Source organism: Tamandua tetradactyla, chromosome 6 (genome assembly GCF_023851605.1).
Source record: "Tamandua tetradactyla isolate mTamTet1 chromosome 6, mTamTet1.pri, whole genome shotgun sequence".
In the NCBI taxonomy this organism is placed as follows: domain Eukaryota; kingdom Metazoa; phylum Chordata; class Mammalia; order Pilosa; family Myrmecophagidae; genus Tamandua; species Tamandua tetradactyla.
This window is the reverse complement of record NC_135332.1, coordinates 27,799,637-27,814,474: the sequence shown is the minus strand read 5'-3', so window position 1 is coordinate 27,814,474 and position 14,838 is coordinate 27,799,637. Positions and strand designations below refer to the sequence as shown.

The window sequence follows — 14,838 nt, the reverse complement described above, 5'->3', positions numbered from 1 at the left end:
ATAAGAATACAGGATGCTAAAAAAGTATGAATACTTCTAACAGAAATTCTGATTTAATAAATCAAATCTTCATCATAGGAATAGATCATACCTAAGAATGCAGAACTTAAAAAGAGTAAAATTTTTTCCAAAATGTCTATAAAATTTTGGTCAAATTAAAAATTTTTAAAAGATTTAATGAAAGACATAATTTTCAGTAAGTAATGGTTTATCTTATATAGATTATAAAACAATACTTTGTTTTTCATACACATATTGAATGTGGATTTTTTAATAGTGGATGACTACATATAAATACATATTATGTACTGTGTTTCAAAAGGTAAAAACATCAATAACACTATTCAAAAAGGACAAATTCTCTGAATAGGTCTAAAAAGGCTCAACCTCTAATTTGTTTTCTTTTGTTTTTTTTAATTAAAGTTAACTAACTGCTTTCAAATCAACCTCTAGAGAGTATTAAAATATATAACATTTTCCACATGCATCACTTTGGAAACATGGTTATTTACTATGCAGAATGTTGTTTAGATTAGAGGATAAAATCTTCAGGGGGGAAAGGTCATTATGGCAATTTTAACTATATTTTGAAAATGATACTCTAGTAAAATACCAGAGTGGTTGCTTCAGAAGAAAAGGCCAAGGAAATATGGTTCTCTCCATTTATTAAAAAATAATTGATTCTAACTCCCTGGTTTTTTAGAAGAGGAAAATGACCAAGTCATAGAAGTGAAAAAAAAAATGATTTTGGACAAACTGAATTGGTAAAATAAAGTAAACAGGCAAGAAAATATTATAACCTAGTTTTACATCTATAAAATTATAGCTTTATAAGAGAAGCAGTGAGGTATAATAAAAACCAACCATGCACATGGATTCAATACACCCAATTGGAGCTCATCACATCCTAATTATGTCAGGCATTAAAGTTGGACTTTTTAATAAAGCCAAATAAAATAGAATTTTCCTCCAATAATACTTCATTTTCATAATGGAGTCACCAAGAAGAGCATATGACAAAGTGGAGCGGTTTAACTGAAAAAAATCTAAACTTGGATACAAGGACTAGCCTAGATATTTACACATCTCTCACTAATGTCACTGATCTTAAGATAATGCTTACATCCTTAAAATGAAGAATTCTTTGGAGAGCAAGGAAAAAATAAATACACTGAAGAACTTTAGAAAAGCTTTTTCCACATATTTTACAAACTTTTATGCTAAAATATGCTAAAGAAAAGAACAGGATGATAAGAATCAAAAAAAATGTAGAATGAAATCTTGGCACCCTACTTACTAGTTATGCAACTCAAAAACCCTATTTAACCTCTCAGGCCCTTGATTTCCTCAGCTATAAAATAAAAGTTGTGAGAATTAGAAGTAACTGAGGCAAAACATCTAGCTCAGTGCCTGGAATGTAGTAAGCATTCAATAACAATTATTAATTTTGAAAGGAAATTATCAAAATTTGCCACAAAGCAGAAGCTCACTATAATAATGAGTATTTAAATGACAAATTTCAATTTAAAGACTAGAACAATTCAGCATACATTATGTGAACCTAAAAGGGTTATCATTGCATAGATTTAATGCCAAAGCGATACAGTAAAGAATAACAAGATTTTTCACACCTCTGCATCTCTGTAACTTTTTATTTTCAACAGTTATCTACTGTGGCTATGATATAGGAGATATCTAATAGGTACCCTCCCTTAAATTTAACTTAAAAATAATTTTCTACAGCTCCACCTCTCAGTGTGAGAGTTAAAGTAAGTGGTTTCCAGTTATAAAACCATTCTACACAGAATATTCCCTATAAAGTGATGTTAAAAAGATCATAAACTAGCTATCCCCCACTCCAGAAAAGTTGTAGCAAAGAAAAAAACTATTTTATTTCATTGTATTAATCATAACCATAATTTGAAATTAGCTATTATTTGCTATAAAGATTTCCTGCACTCACAAAAATTCTCATTTGGAGGTCAGCTATCTTCTTACAATTATAAAATTATCAGTCCTTTAAAAAGCATTCTTTAATTTTGAGGATTAAAAAAATAATTCTACGTATAAATTTTAAACATGAAAACCCTGTTTTATTTTACCAACATCTGTTATCGACTGGAAGTAAATATTTAAAATATTTTCAATGAATTAACAATATGTTTATTATTACTTTATAAGAGGCCAAACAGTTTTACAATTGTTTTATTACTTGTAAACTGGATTGATAAAGAGGTAATGGTTTTAAAAAATACTTAGATAATGGAACTCATTAACACCTATCATTTCCAGGCCTTCTCATTTGTATTATGGCATGGAACACTGTACACCGTAATAGAATACTAACTTTGGGTTTTTAAACAAACACTTCATTAATCATGAATACTGAACATATCAATCCAGGTAAACAAATATGCTTAATAAAGCATTTCTGTTCTTATGCTAACATACTACTGCTACAGATACATTATAAAATAAAATATAAAACAATTCTAAAATCAGGAAATAGCAATGTAGTTTTAAAGCACATTATACAAAAGAATTGTTTCCAATAATTACTCACCCAACCTAAACTGAACAAAATGATAAAGAGCACAGTATCCTCCATTCAAACCTTTGATATCTGGGCTTCCCTTTCAAGATTGCTGTGAAGTGCTAAATGACTATTCAGCAATTTTAATGACAGTCTGCACTTGTACAATACTACTGAATATAAAATCACCAGAAATTAACCTTAGTGAGTCTAGCCAAATTAGGACAACATGAAACTCTTAAACATCCAAAATGAAGAGATAACAATTAAAGGCAACACATGATTCTGGATGGGATCTCTAACAAGAAGACTCAAAAGGACATGAGAGGGACATATAAAAAAATTGGAACATAGACTTTAAGCTTGATATCAATGTAATATATCTTGAACTTGCACTTAAGGTGGATAACAAGAGAATATCCTTGTTCTTGGGAAACGTACATAGCAGTCAAAGTGTTCAAGGAGTATGATATATACAACCTACATTCAAATGTTTAGAAAATGGATTGATAAATAGAAACATAATAGAAGGACTGACAGATTGACGAGTAGATAGGATGTTGTGACAAATGCAAAAATGTTAAAACTGGTGGATCTGGGTATCTGGGGGGACAGGGGTGTGGGGAGTTCTCTATATGGAGTTTGTATTATTTTTGCAATTGTCCTGTAAGTTTTAAAGTATTTCAAAATAAAAAGTTTAAAAGTAAAAAAAAAACAGTAAACATCAAATCAGATCTACCTTAATACTGTCTTCCTATGATTAAGTTAACGTGAAAATTCCAATAAGGTGATCAATTCCTTGATTTTCTCCAATTCATACCTGCTTACTATTGCATCTCTGAATTTAAGTTTCCCCAAAACACCTCCTACAATCTCGATCTTTGAGGATAAATTCAAGTATTTTCCCCATAAGCATAAAACTAAATCAAGGAACAGGCTAAACTGAAGATCCTTAAATAAAATTTTCATGTCTTGCACCTAACTGGTGAGTTTCCTAAATTTTTTGTCTCACTGTCTTACAATTTCATCCTTCAAATGGAAATGATGAAAACACTGACTGAGATGTACACTGAGCTGTGAGTGATCACAGGTCAACCTGATTCTATGCCAGAAAAGGCCAAGGTAACATTTACTTTTCTTATAGAAGTCTCTCTCTCTCACTCCCTCAGTGAACCTTCCTGCATTGTTAAACTATTGTAACTCATCAGTAGTTACAGTACTTCACTTCCCTACTTGGTGACTACTTTTTAAAAACGCTTCCAGGAATTTTCTAATCCATCCCTCAACTCCATGACCAAAACCCTCCCTTGCCAGAGGGAGGGTTTCTGCTCCTAACACAAAAACAGATCTAAACAGGCTTTTGTCCCAATCTCAAAGTATATAAACATCTAAGAGGTTCCCAGAAACAATGAACTACAAAAGTACAGACTAAAAGGGAAAGAAGAGGAAGTGGCAGAACAATACCCAAACCAAACACAGCACCCAAAATCCCGTGGTCGTCTCTTTCATCCTAGTCAACCAACTCCACTTCCCTAGTTTAATCAACATCTCTCTAACTCGGAGAAATGGGTCCCTCCCTGGCCCATATTTCTCCCCCTACCGACAACAGATGCTTCATCAAAAAGGTGGCAAAAAGAAAAGCAAGCTCTGGTCGATCCAAGCTGTGATGCTTTTTCTGCCGGTTGGAAGGAGGAGGCAAGCCAAGGGTTGTAAAGAATGGAAAGCTGAGTGATACTGGGGGGAGGGGGGAATTAGGGCGCCAGGGCTAATCCCCAGCCAGGGCCCAAGGGCCCCGGGTAGGAAGAGGCAGGAGGTGAACAGTCCAGGGAACTGGGGAACCGGGGTAGGCGGGATGCTCTGGGCTTTGGGGTCGGGAGAAAGGGGACAGAAGTCTGTCAGCCCCACCAGTAGGTGGGTGGCAGCACCCGGCAAAGGTGGAGGTTCCATGCGAAGTGAATTTTTCAGAGTAAGAGAGGCGGAACCGCTTGCTTCACGCCGCCCTAGCCCCCGTGAGCTCACACCTCAAACCTGCTCTTGGTCACTCCGTTCACGTCCCTCCTCATGAGGCCGGCGGGTGCGGCCGCGGCCGGGCGCTGCGGCGTGCGGAGTGCAAAGACAAGGGGCCCGGGGCAGGCCCTGGAGTTCCGGGGACCCGGACGAAGCAGAGGAGATGCTGGGCAGGGGGCCGTCCGACGGGGAGGGGGCGCCGCTCGGCTCCGGCCGGTCCTCCACCACCTCCCGTGGCGGTGGCCGCGGCGACTGTTCGTCGCTAGCTCCTCTCTCTCCTCAGCCTCAACTTCAACCCAAAACAAAAACACTCCCCACCTGCCAGCAACGCCGCTGCTCATTGGGCAGAGCCGCCCGGGCCTCGGAACGGCTAGGGGAGAGGGAGGAGGAGGAGCGCGCGGCGAAGGCGGTACGAGCCCACCCCTCCCCCACTCCCGGGCGCAGCCCCTGACAGTCTGCCCGGGAGCAACCGGAGCGCGGCAACGGCGGCAACACAAGTTCCCTCTCGCCTCTAAGGCAGGCGAACCCACCAGATGATGGAGAGGCAGGGAAGTGCCTATGTGTCCGTGTGTATTGGCGAAAAGGGTAAGGGGTGGGGGGCGGTATGTCGGAAGGGTGCGAATGCGCGCGTGCTGGCCCACCCCCGAGGAAGAGGAAAGCGGGAAGATCGCGCCCTACACTGGAACCCCCTTCTCCCCTCCACGAGCACACGAGCATGCACCAACCCACACAGGGCCTGAGCGTTCTGTCCAGTCCCCCCACCCTGCTTGGTGTTGTCGCTTATTGCCCGGTAGCCAGTGCTGACACACACATCCTTCCCGACCACCCACTCCCTTCCCCTATCACTCACTGTCGCTTTGAACCCAAAGTGTAGCAAGCGATCCCTGCTCGGAGCCATTTTCCTCCTCTTTCTGGATGTCTCTAGATTGGGGCAGGGCTGCTGCCGCTGCTGTTGTTGCTGCTGCTGCCGCTTCCCCCGCCCCCGTTGATTGCATTACTGGGTGCTGCAGGGAGGCCTGGGGGGCCGCAGTGGGGAGTGTGTCTTCCTGTGCATGGCGCGGGACGGCAGGGGGCCCTTTGAACTAAGAGATAGGCCTGGACCCGGGCTCTGTACCACGGCTATGCAGCAAGCCGCAGCTCGGGCCTTGGGGTTAGGGGGTGCAGTGCTGGAGCCGGGCAACCATTCCTTTGGCTGGGGGAGGGGCGCGCGGGGCTGGGTGGGGGCGGGCGAGGTGGAAGCTGGCAGCCTATGGCTGCCCCCGCCCCTAGGACGCTCGGCCGCTGCCAGCGCCCTATGGGTTGCTGCGCCTGTCCACGCTCCAATCAGGGCGGTGGTTGGTGAGAACCTGAGCCTGACGTTACTTTGGCGGGAAAAACAAGCGTGTCCCAGCAAGTAGGCGGGGCGTTTTCCGAGCGGAAATAGCGACTTTCTTCAGGATCCTTGGCTCTTCCTATAGAAGCTAGTCGGTGTCATCATAGTATTATTCTTTAACAACTCCAGCCCTTAAGACCCCGGAGTTTATGACCGAATTTCCACGAAGTAAGGTTCAATCCATAGAGTAGAGCTTAAACCACAGAATCAAATCCCAAAGATAAAGGTATTAGAAACTATATCATAGATTCCAGCATTCCTGGCAGGACAACTGCTCCTAATTATGTTCCAAAGCAATTATGTGTCTTCACACCCCTTTTAATTAGTTTCAGTGACTGGCTTGTTATGAATCTGTGATTAAGTAATGAACATATTTAAGAGCCACCGGCACTGGAGATCTTTAAGAATAGGCATATTTTAGCCAGAAAGCTGATTACTTTTTTTTTTTTTTTTTGCATGGGCAGGCACCAGGAATTGAATCCCGTTCTCCGGAATAGCAGGCGAGAATTCTGCCGCTGACCCACCATCGCACCGCCCATGATTACCTACTTTTAAATCACTTAAAAAAACAACAAACTGTTTCCTTTTCTAATCTTTGAGAGTAGAGTAAGGAACTCATCCTGAGTAAGGAACTCATTCAAATCTCATTCCCTGGCCCACAAACCCAGGTCTACATTCTCTTCCAGTCCCAGATACTTTAAACGTTATTCACATCAGCCAGTGGAATAAAAAGAGCCTTTTAGTTCAGCCCAACCCAAGAGATGTTTCCTCCTAGCAAGCTGAGTTTAGTGATTAACAATTGACGATAGTAAGACTAGCAGGAACAGATAAATGAAATTTAATTAACTGTTTCAAGGTCTGTTTTTCTATTTCATCTGCCCATTCCAAGTACTGGGATTGATCTATTGCCAGTCATACTTCATCAGGAAACTATTTTTACTTTTTGACTGGAGTTTTTAAAAGCCAAACAATAAAAAGCATTCAAAGGTTAAAATGTATTACACAGAAGCATATTACTTTTTATCAAAGAAATTTATTTGCATGTAAATAAACAGGTTCTTCTGTAATGTTTCAGGAAAAAAATCCCACAAAACACATTTTGTCTCCTTTCAAAAAAATGAAAAACCCCAAAGTATTTACAGAATGGCCAAATGCACAGAAAATCAAATTTGAAAGATTTTTTAGAAAAGCCTTCTTTAATTGCTCATGATGTACATTTTAAACTTAAAATGTAAAGCTCAGCTCTTCATACAGCTGAGCACATTTCCCAACCAAACTTCAGAGATGTTAAGTACCCCTGGCCCCTCCAAAAACTAACTTTAGGGTAGAAATAAAGGTGGGGGTGGGAATGGGGTGGGGATAAGAAAAGGGGAAGAAAAAAAAAAAAAGACTGCCTAGGAATTGTGAATGTGTCCTATACTGGTATCTGCTGATTGACTCAACTGTGGATACTGCATGACTCATTAGCTCCCTGAAAGGGTATCTTCTGAGAATTCATATTGCTGAATTAAATTTTCAGACCTAGGCCTTAAGGAGAATCCTTTCAAGAATCACCAACCTCAAGCCTGGTTTTGGCAAGTTATATCCCACTTTTTTTTTCTTCTAAAATACTTGTTTTAAAATACATTGATTTTGAACCTGAATTCTTCATGTACATCAGAGCAGGTTTTGACCAAGAACCCCTAACATGAAGCCAAAAGACAGAAGTGGAATCAGGTCAAACTAAGAATACACAAGACACCAGCAGCAGAAGATAGGTAGAAGTTGACTTCATGTCCTTGCCGTCTTTTGAAACAGGAGAATGAGTACACCTAGACAGGAGGGAGGTGTCCCAGGCTTGGTTTATTCTGCCTCTTCTCCTCCACCCTGTGGAGAAATGCAGTGCTCCCTGGTTCTCAGGCAGGGTGAAGCAGTTTAGCCCCGGCTCCCTGTTAAGCAAGTTCAGATGCTGGGTCAGTGTGTGGGGTGTGCCCATCCACAATTCAGGGGCTTATCCTTCATCCAGATCCTAACTCGGGATTCTTTGATCTGGGATGAAGACAGAAAGAGAGAAAAAGCTTCCCAGTTTACTCATTTTGGTATTTGATGGCTCTGCTTGGGGGAGCTGAGCCCCTGATACTAGTCAGTACATTCCCCATAAGATTCTTCCCACCCAGAACAAACTTAAAACCTTGTAACTTTTTTTTTCTCCTGCAGAAACCAATGGGATAGGATTCAAAACTAGGTGACAAATTTGTGAGAAATCCAACCTGGCTGTATGTCTGAGAGGCTGCTACTGTATCAGCATCACAAGATAAAACATTCTGGTATCACTTTGCCCATGTCCTCCTTAGTGTCACCCAAGACATTTGACTCGGATACGGTAAACGATAACTTTTCTTGCTCCACTTTCAATGTTTCGTTTCCTACTTCTTATTACCTTGGGACAAAAAAGTGGCAGAGTTGTTGAGAGCTGATGACCAGAAAAGGGATAATGCTAGAGGAAATCAGAAACAGTCCAGGAAAGAAAGCCAAAGCTGATTTTCAACTCTATGCTAACTTCAACCTGCAGAAAGAGCTGAATATAGAAATCTTCCATATCTGATGAAGTCACTCCACTTATGACACACACACACACACACACAAATGAATCACCTGGCTTTTTTTTTTTTTTTTTTAATCCAGAAGAGTTGTGCTGGGGACCATGCCCCATCCTGCTGATAAAAATTCTAAATGGAATCATCAGGAATGGCACAGTGCAGGTGTCAAAATCAAAATAAGGCCGCGGAATTTTGAGAGGACCCTCCAAATACTGAGAACTTGTGTTGCACTCAAAACGGTCTCCTGGATTTCTATATTTATGAAAAGGGCTTCTTATTGATGTCCCCCAGAATCCAGACTCAGACCTATTTCTCCATAAAGGTCCAAATGTGTTGCTACATAGTAGCAAGGATTTATCTTCGTGCCCACCTAGCATTCCAGGCCTCCACTTCTTCAAGTGAGCTTGAAATTGTTTTAAGTGAACTATGGCTGCAAAATTTTAAATGTTTTTCTTAGGGAGCATACAGAGAGTGATTAAAGTCTGGACTCCTCCTCCTTGTCACGAAGAGAAACAGGGAGCCCAGCTCTCAGGAACGGCATCAGTTCTCCTACAAACAAAATTCTGGGATGTGGACTTTTGGCACATTGTGGGAATAGGAGAACTATTAATTCTGTAATGGTTTTCATGCCACTGGGTTGGGAGGCTATCCCACATTAAACCTTGTTGCATCTGAAAATATGTTTACATCCCAAAAAGCCAGCCCAGCTTTTCTTTCTAAGGGAAAAAGACATTATATAAAACAGTATCTCCATAGGGAGGTACCTGCTATTATTCCTATGATGTCTGAACCCTATGAAAAATCTTAAATAAAAATAATTTGTTTTTTCCACTTAACTCCAAAGGTGGGCTCTAAGCTGCTTGAGCTTAATGCTGTCAGCACAAGCTACAAGCCCCCTACCACAAAACAAAAAAACAAAGCCTTGCTCTTCCGTCTCCCATCATTTTGAACCCTGAACCTCATAGAATTAAAAAGAAACACTGTATAAAAACAAAGGGTTAAAATATTACAAATAAATAGCTAAAATAATCTTCCCTTCCCCAATCACTCCTAAGAAATAGATACTAAACATTACTTAAGTGTCCAAAATGACCGCAGTCCTTCATCTGCCCATGCCTCAAATGGACAACTACCCAAAGTTAAACAACCTTCATGCAAATGCATCAAGGAATGTATTGCTTTTTCATTTCTTGCCCAGCCCTTCAAATACATGCACTAAAATGAGTTTAAAACATGGCCTAAAGGTGGAAAAAGGGAGAAAAAATATATATGAATATTTTCCACAAAACTGTTTCCCACCCTTCCCTCTCCCTATGCCCCTCCCACCCCCTACCCACTTTCCTAACCAAGTATATTAACTTTTTTTTAATTCCCCTGGCAAAGGAACAAGGAATTCTTGGTATCCAGAATCAAACCTTGTAGTCTCTTTAGAGAAGTCTGGCTATGCCTTTCTAAATTCACCAGCTCACCATCAAAGCCGTGCCATTTAAGACTCTTAATCACAAATCAGACCTGTTTGACTCACCCCTATAGTAGTTTACCCAAAAAGTTTTTCTCTGGCCATGGTGTTTTGTTTTGTTTTTTTTTAGAAAATGAGGCTCCTAATTGCCAATCAGGGCCACATCCATAAGATCATCATCTTCCTCCCCAATCATAAAGTCAGGGCTGAGCCTTGAGGGCCTGTCTGCAGATAAGATTGTGTTACTTGTCAGAGACAATGATTGGTCTGAAGATATAGGTGATTTAGACCAACTCTCTGGCTTGATGCTATGAGATTTTTTCTTGTCTCGATCTTTGTCCCGGTCCCTATCTTTGTCTTTTACTTTCTTCTTTTCCTTTTTGTGCTTCTTATGCTTCTCTGTGCTGTATTCTGGAAGTGGTCGGATGCCATCGTCTGAGCTGGGACTATTCTGGTAAGACTTCTCTGCTATAGAGGAACCTGACTCACTTTCACTGTCCAGATTCTGGGGGGTATATGCTGGTGACTTACTATGACTGGGAGAGCCACGCTCATGCTTTGGAGTGGAACCACTGATGAGGGGAGAGCCATAGTTTTTGGAAGAGGCCAACTGAGGCCTAAGCCCTTCACTACTTTCCCCAGGTTTCTGCAAAGTCACTTTGGCTTTAATGCTGGGGGATCCCCCATCATGCTTGCTGATGATAATCTTTGCCACACCGGTGCTCCCCACATTTTTTGACTCTGAAGTCTTCTTGGAAGAATCTACCGAGCCCCCCGAGGTGGAAACCTTTGATTTGTCTTTATCACTTTTCTCACGCTTGCCCTGGAATTCTCCTGACATATTATGTTTGGAGGACATGGGATGGCTAGAAGAATTTGTGCTCATTCCCATCTGGCCATCCATGGGGTCTTCACCTCCAGGGCCACTGGTGACAACCCCATGCTTCAGTTTATCTATGACAGCTGTTAAGGACGGCTTCTTATTCCTACTAGGAGATTTACCTTTGGAACTCCCATGCTGGTTCTGAGAGGATGACATGGAAGAGCCACTTGAGGAAAAAGAGGAAGATGCTGTACAAGAATTAGACGATGGGGGAGTTTTCTGGGACAGTGAGCCTGAGGATCCTAACCCTGAAGATGATTTCATGCCAGAGCTTGAACTAGTTCCAGACAAATGAGAACCACCAGAACCTGAACTGATAGGGGACTTGACTTTAGAAGATGGGGGAGTCCCAGGAACAGGCTTCATTGGAGACGCAAGTTTATCAGAACCTCCAGGTGGCCTTGAATGAGAAGGGGATATGTTTGGTTTACTTAGAGAAGGATTCATAAGTGATGATGGCTTCCCTTGAGGTTTCATCTTGGCGGTAGAGCTGCTACTCAGTCCATGTTTAGTAATAGGAGAAGAACCAGGCTTTCCCCCAGACTGGGATAAATTTTTGGACTGACTAGATCCAGAAGACCCTTGGCTAGAATACATACTACTACTTAACTTGGAACTTGTTGAACCTTCTGATTTACTGCTTTTCATCTTGCCTGAGATGGAAGCAGAAGATGAGGAAGAGGAGGAGGAAGAATGACTATGGTGGCTTTTATTGCCTGAGGAAGACACAGAACCACTGCTCGTATACTGACTGTGAGAGGAGGGTTTCCCCACCATCACTGTTCCCTTGGGAATCTGAATAGTGATCTTGGGAATGGGTGGTGTAGCAACACCTGGGGGAGTCTGCGATCTTCCTGAACTGCCTGGAGATTTGGATCCACCAGTACTAGTAGGTGGGGTAAAAGGTCGGTTAGAACTGTGAGATGGAGATTTCCCATCGGTATCTGCCTTCTTACGCTTTGGAGGCTTATCTTTGCTTTTACCATCGTTAGAAGGGGTCCGACTGCGTTTCCCTGGTTTGCTGTCTAAACTTGGCCCTGACAGACTACTATTACTGGCACCATTGCCTTCCTTTACCCTCTTTTGAGTCTTTTCTTTTCCTAAGTCCCCAGTGGTCAATAAAGGACTCTGGCTGCCACTGTGATGCTCCATAATGTCTGCTGGACCCAAAACCTTACCAGCCACTGCTATAATACTGAAATCAACTGTGTCACCCTGGCTATTGCCTTTAAACTTAGTCTCCCCATTATCACCTCCAAGTATTGGCACCCCCAAAGTATTTAATGCCTGGGATGCAAATCCTTTGAAATCATCATTATCTCCACTTTGGCTGCTTTCATCAAAATATTCTTCTCCAAAACCACTTTGGCTCTGACTGTTCAATAAATCAGGATTGAAATCTACTCCATCAGGGAAAAAATGATTGGTAGGAGAGTCACTACTGGGGCTTCCAGCAGCATCTGCAATAAGGTCAGCTGGATCAGTATATGGATTTTCATTATTACTGGTTTGAAAGACATCAGGGTCAAAGAGGGCACTCTGAGAATGCCCAGAGCTTGAAGAATCTCGAACAGGGGTGCCAATGGGTGGACAATCATCACTAGTGCTGGGAAGCTTAGAGGCTTCTTCTGCAATGTCTGATAGGATATCAGTTACATCTGGACCAATGCTGTCTGAACTGGATAGTCGGACCATCCTTTGAATACTGGGCTGGGGGTGAGGTATTGGCTGTGGGTAAGTTGTTGGGGGAGTACTACACTGGCTTGGAGCTGGAGTGATGTGTGGAGTATCCAGCGTGTCAGCTGTCATATTGACATCGAAGATAGGGTTCTGTGAATCAACATCCATTGAAAATAGCTCCCTCTGAAAGTCATCTTCAGTCTGGTGCTTGGGTCTGTCAGGTGGTAATCTTGATGACTTCTTCTTCTTTGTCTTGTTGCTCCCTGAGCACATTTCCATCCGGGGTGAGCCGGAAGAGGAGTTCTGCCTTTCTAAAGAGCTGCTTCCATAAAGGGTTGAGAAATCCTGGGCAGGATTATCTTTAAGAAGGTTCATGAGCATCGGGTGGTTCTTGGTGTTGCCGGCCATCGAGGAGACAGGTGGCGGCGTGTGATGAGGAGGGGTCGGACTCGAGCCAATGGTAGACCCCCCGTTCCCTGTGATTTGCAACAAACTGGTAAGAATTGGGTTCTGAGACACCTTGCTGAAGTCCTCCCCATGGCCCACCGACTCATGCCGATCTTTGATGCTCATGCTCATATTAAACAAGGTGGTAATGGGACCCCCCGGAAAGGTGTTGGTTGGTGTAGTGGTACCACTCATTGGGTTGTTGCCTGTGGTCATGCCATACCCTGGGCTGCTAGCCGGGGGCAGGTTCTTTTTCACCATGTCTTCAACTGTCTCTGCAATGAGGGACAGGGCTGGGGTGTCGGCCTGAATGGTTTCAGCTTTCCTCCGAATAGCCCTCATCGTCACAGGGATGGACATACATCTGTAAGATAAAATGGAAAAAACAGTTAACGCTGCACCAACTACAGAATAAAATCAATTTTTCATGGAGGAAAACAGGCCGTAATTTTCCCTGAGATTTTGATAAGCCATCACAGGTTTTCAGGAAACAGTTTCAGGGGAGGCAGGTTATTCAAAGGCAGGAACAGCACTATCAAATGCCAGAGGTTTGGGTAGGTTTATTCTTAAAAACTCTGACTCTGTAGTCAATCTTGAACTTATGATGAGGTACCCAAAACATGGGAGCCCAAATAACTTTTCTTACTGAACTAAAAGAAAACTGGCAATAATATAACTCATTTGGAAAATGCCCTCCCCATTTGGGTGTTTACATGGTGATTAATGGGATATGTGATTTATTTTAACTAATGAACAGCCAGAAAAGTCTCTACACCCAACTTTTAAAATTTTTTTTGGTTGTTTCTTTTTTTTTTTTTTAATTTTTTCCAAGTTTTAAATGTTAATGGCAGGTACAAAGGTGGTTCAGTGGTAGAATGCTCGCCTTCCAAGTGGGAGACCTGGGCTCGATTCCTAGACCACGAACCCCCAAAAAACACAACAAAACAACAAAAAGTTTATGGCCTAGAATTCCCCAAAGCTATACTGTTTTGAAAAGTGCCACTGCTAGTACGAAATCTCATTTATTTTACAGAAAAACATAATTATAAGCATTATGCTTGAAAATGTTTAGTTCACATTGGTCAGCAAAGTTTTTCTTAATATTTTAGCCTTTGTAGTTCACATGGTCTCTGTCACAATTAATAAACTCCACCATCTTAGCTCAAAAGCAGCTATAGGCAGTATATAAATGAATGGACCTGGCTGTGCTCCAATAAAATTTTTTATCAAGAAAAGGGCCACACCTCTCTCTCAGCCAACACAACAAGCAAACTCACTGCTCTCCCTCTCTCTATGTGGGCATGACTCCCATGACTTCCTGGCAATGTGGGACAGAAATCCTAGAATGAGCTACGACTCAGCATCAAGGGACTGAGAAAACCTTCTCGACCAAAAGGGGGTAGAGAGAAATGAGACAAAATAAAGTGTCAATGGCTGAGAGATTTCAGAGTCGAGAGGTTATCCTGGAGGTTATTCTTACACATTATATAGATATCACCTTTTTAGTTAAGCTATATTGGAGGGGTTGGAGGGAAGTGCTTGAAAATGTAGGGCTGTGTTCCAGTAGCCATGTTTCTTGAAGATGACTGTATAATGATATAGCTTTCACAATGTGACTGTGATTGTGAAAACCTTATGTCTGATGCTCCTTTTATCTATAATATGGACAGATGAATAAAACATGGATTAAAAATAAATAATAGGGGAAACAAATGTCAAAATAAATTTAGTAGATTGAAATGCTAGTGATCAATGAAAGGGAATGATAAGGAGTAGGGGAAACAAAGGCTAAAATATATCGAGTAGATGGAAATAACAATCAATTAGAGGGAAGGGTAAGGGGTATGGTATGTATGAGTTTTTTTTCCTTTTTTCTTT

General features: G+C 41.8%; 2 protein-coding genes and 1 long non-coding RNA gene across 5 annotated transcripts in view; 1 reads left to right on the top strand and 2 right to left on the bottom strand.

Moving 5' to 3' along the window:
* Positions 1–5,721, bottom strand: part of FBXL20 (F-box and leucine rich repeat protein 20) — a 149,806-nt gene extending 144,085 nt beyond the window's left edge. Inside the window, exon 1 of one of the 2 annotated variants that reach the window (XM_077164543.1) lies at positions 5,391–5,721. In XM_077164543.1, coding sequence (XP_077020658.1) covers positions 5,391–5,438 — 48 coding nt within the window. In that variant the 5' untranslated portion in view covers positions 5,439–5,721. Of the gene's footprint in view, positions 1–4,554; positions 4,908–5,390 lie in introns of those variants that run through there. The other variant, XM_077164542.1, reaches the window with a different exon arrangement.
* Positions 4,907–13,806, top strand: LOC143687514 (uncharacterized). The gene is made up of 5 exons (XR_013177558.1): positions 4,907–5,125; positions 6,377–6,536; positions 8,109–8,274; positions 10,369–10,404; positions 10,944–13,806. It is a non-coding gene; the product is annotated as an uncharacterized LOC143687514 (long non-coding RNA).
* Positions 7,723–14,838, bottom strand: part of MED1 (mediator complex subunit 1) — a 26,726-nt gene continuing 19,610 nt past the window's right edge. For both annotated transcript variants that reach the window (XM_077164536.1, XM_077164537.1), the window contains one exon: positions 7,723–13,324. In XM_077164536.1, coding sequence (XP_077020651.1) covers positions 10,093–13,324 — 3,232 coding nt within the window. In that variant the 3' untranslated portion in view covers positions 7,723–10,092. The remainder of the gene's footprint in view (positions 13,325–14,838) is intronic.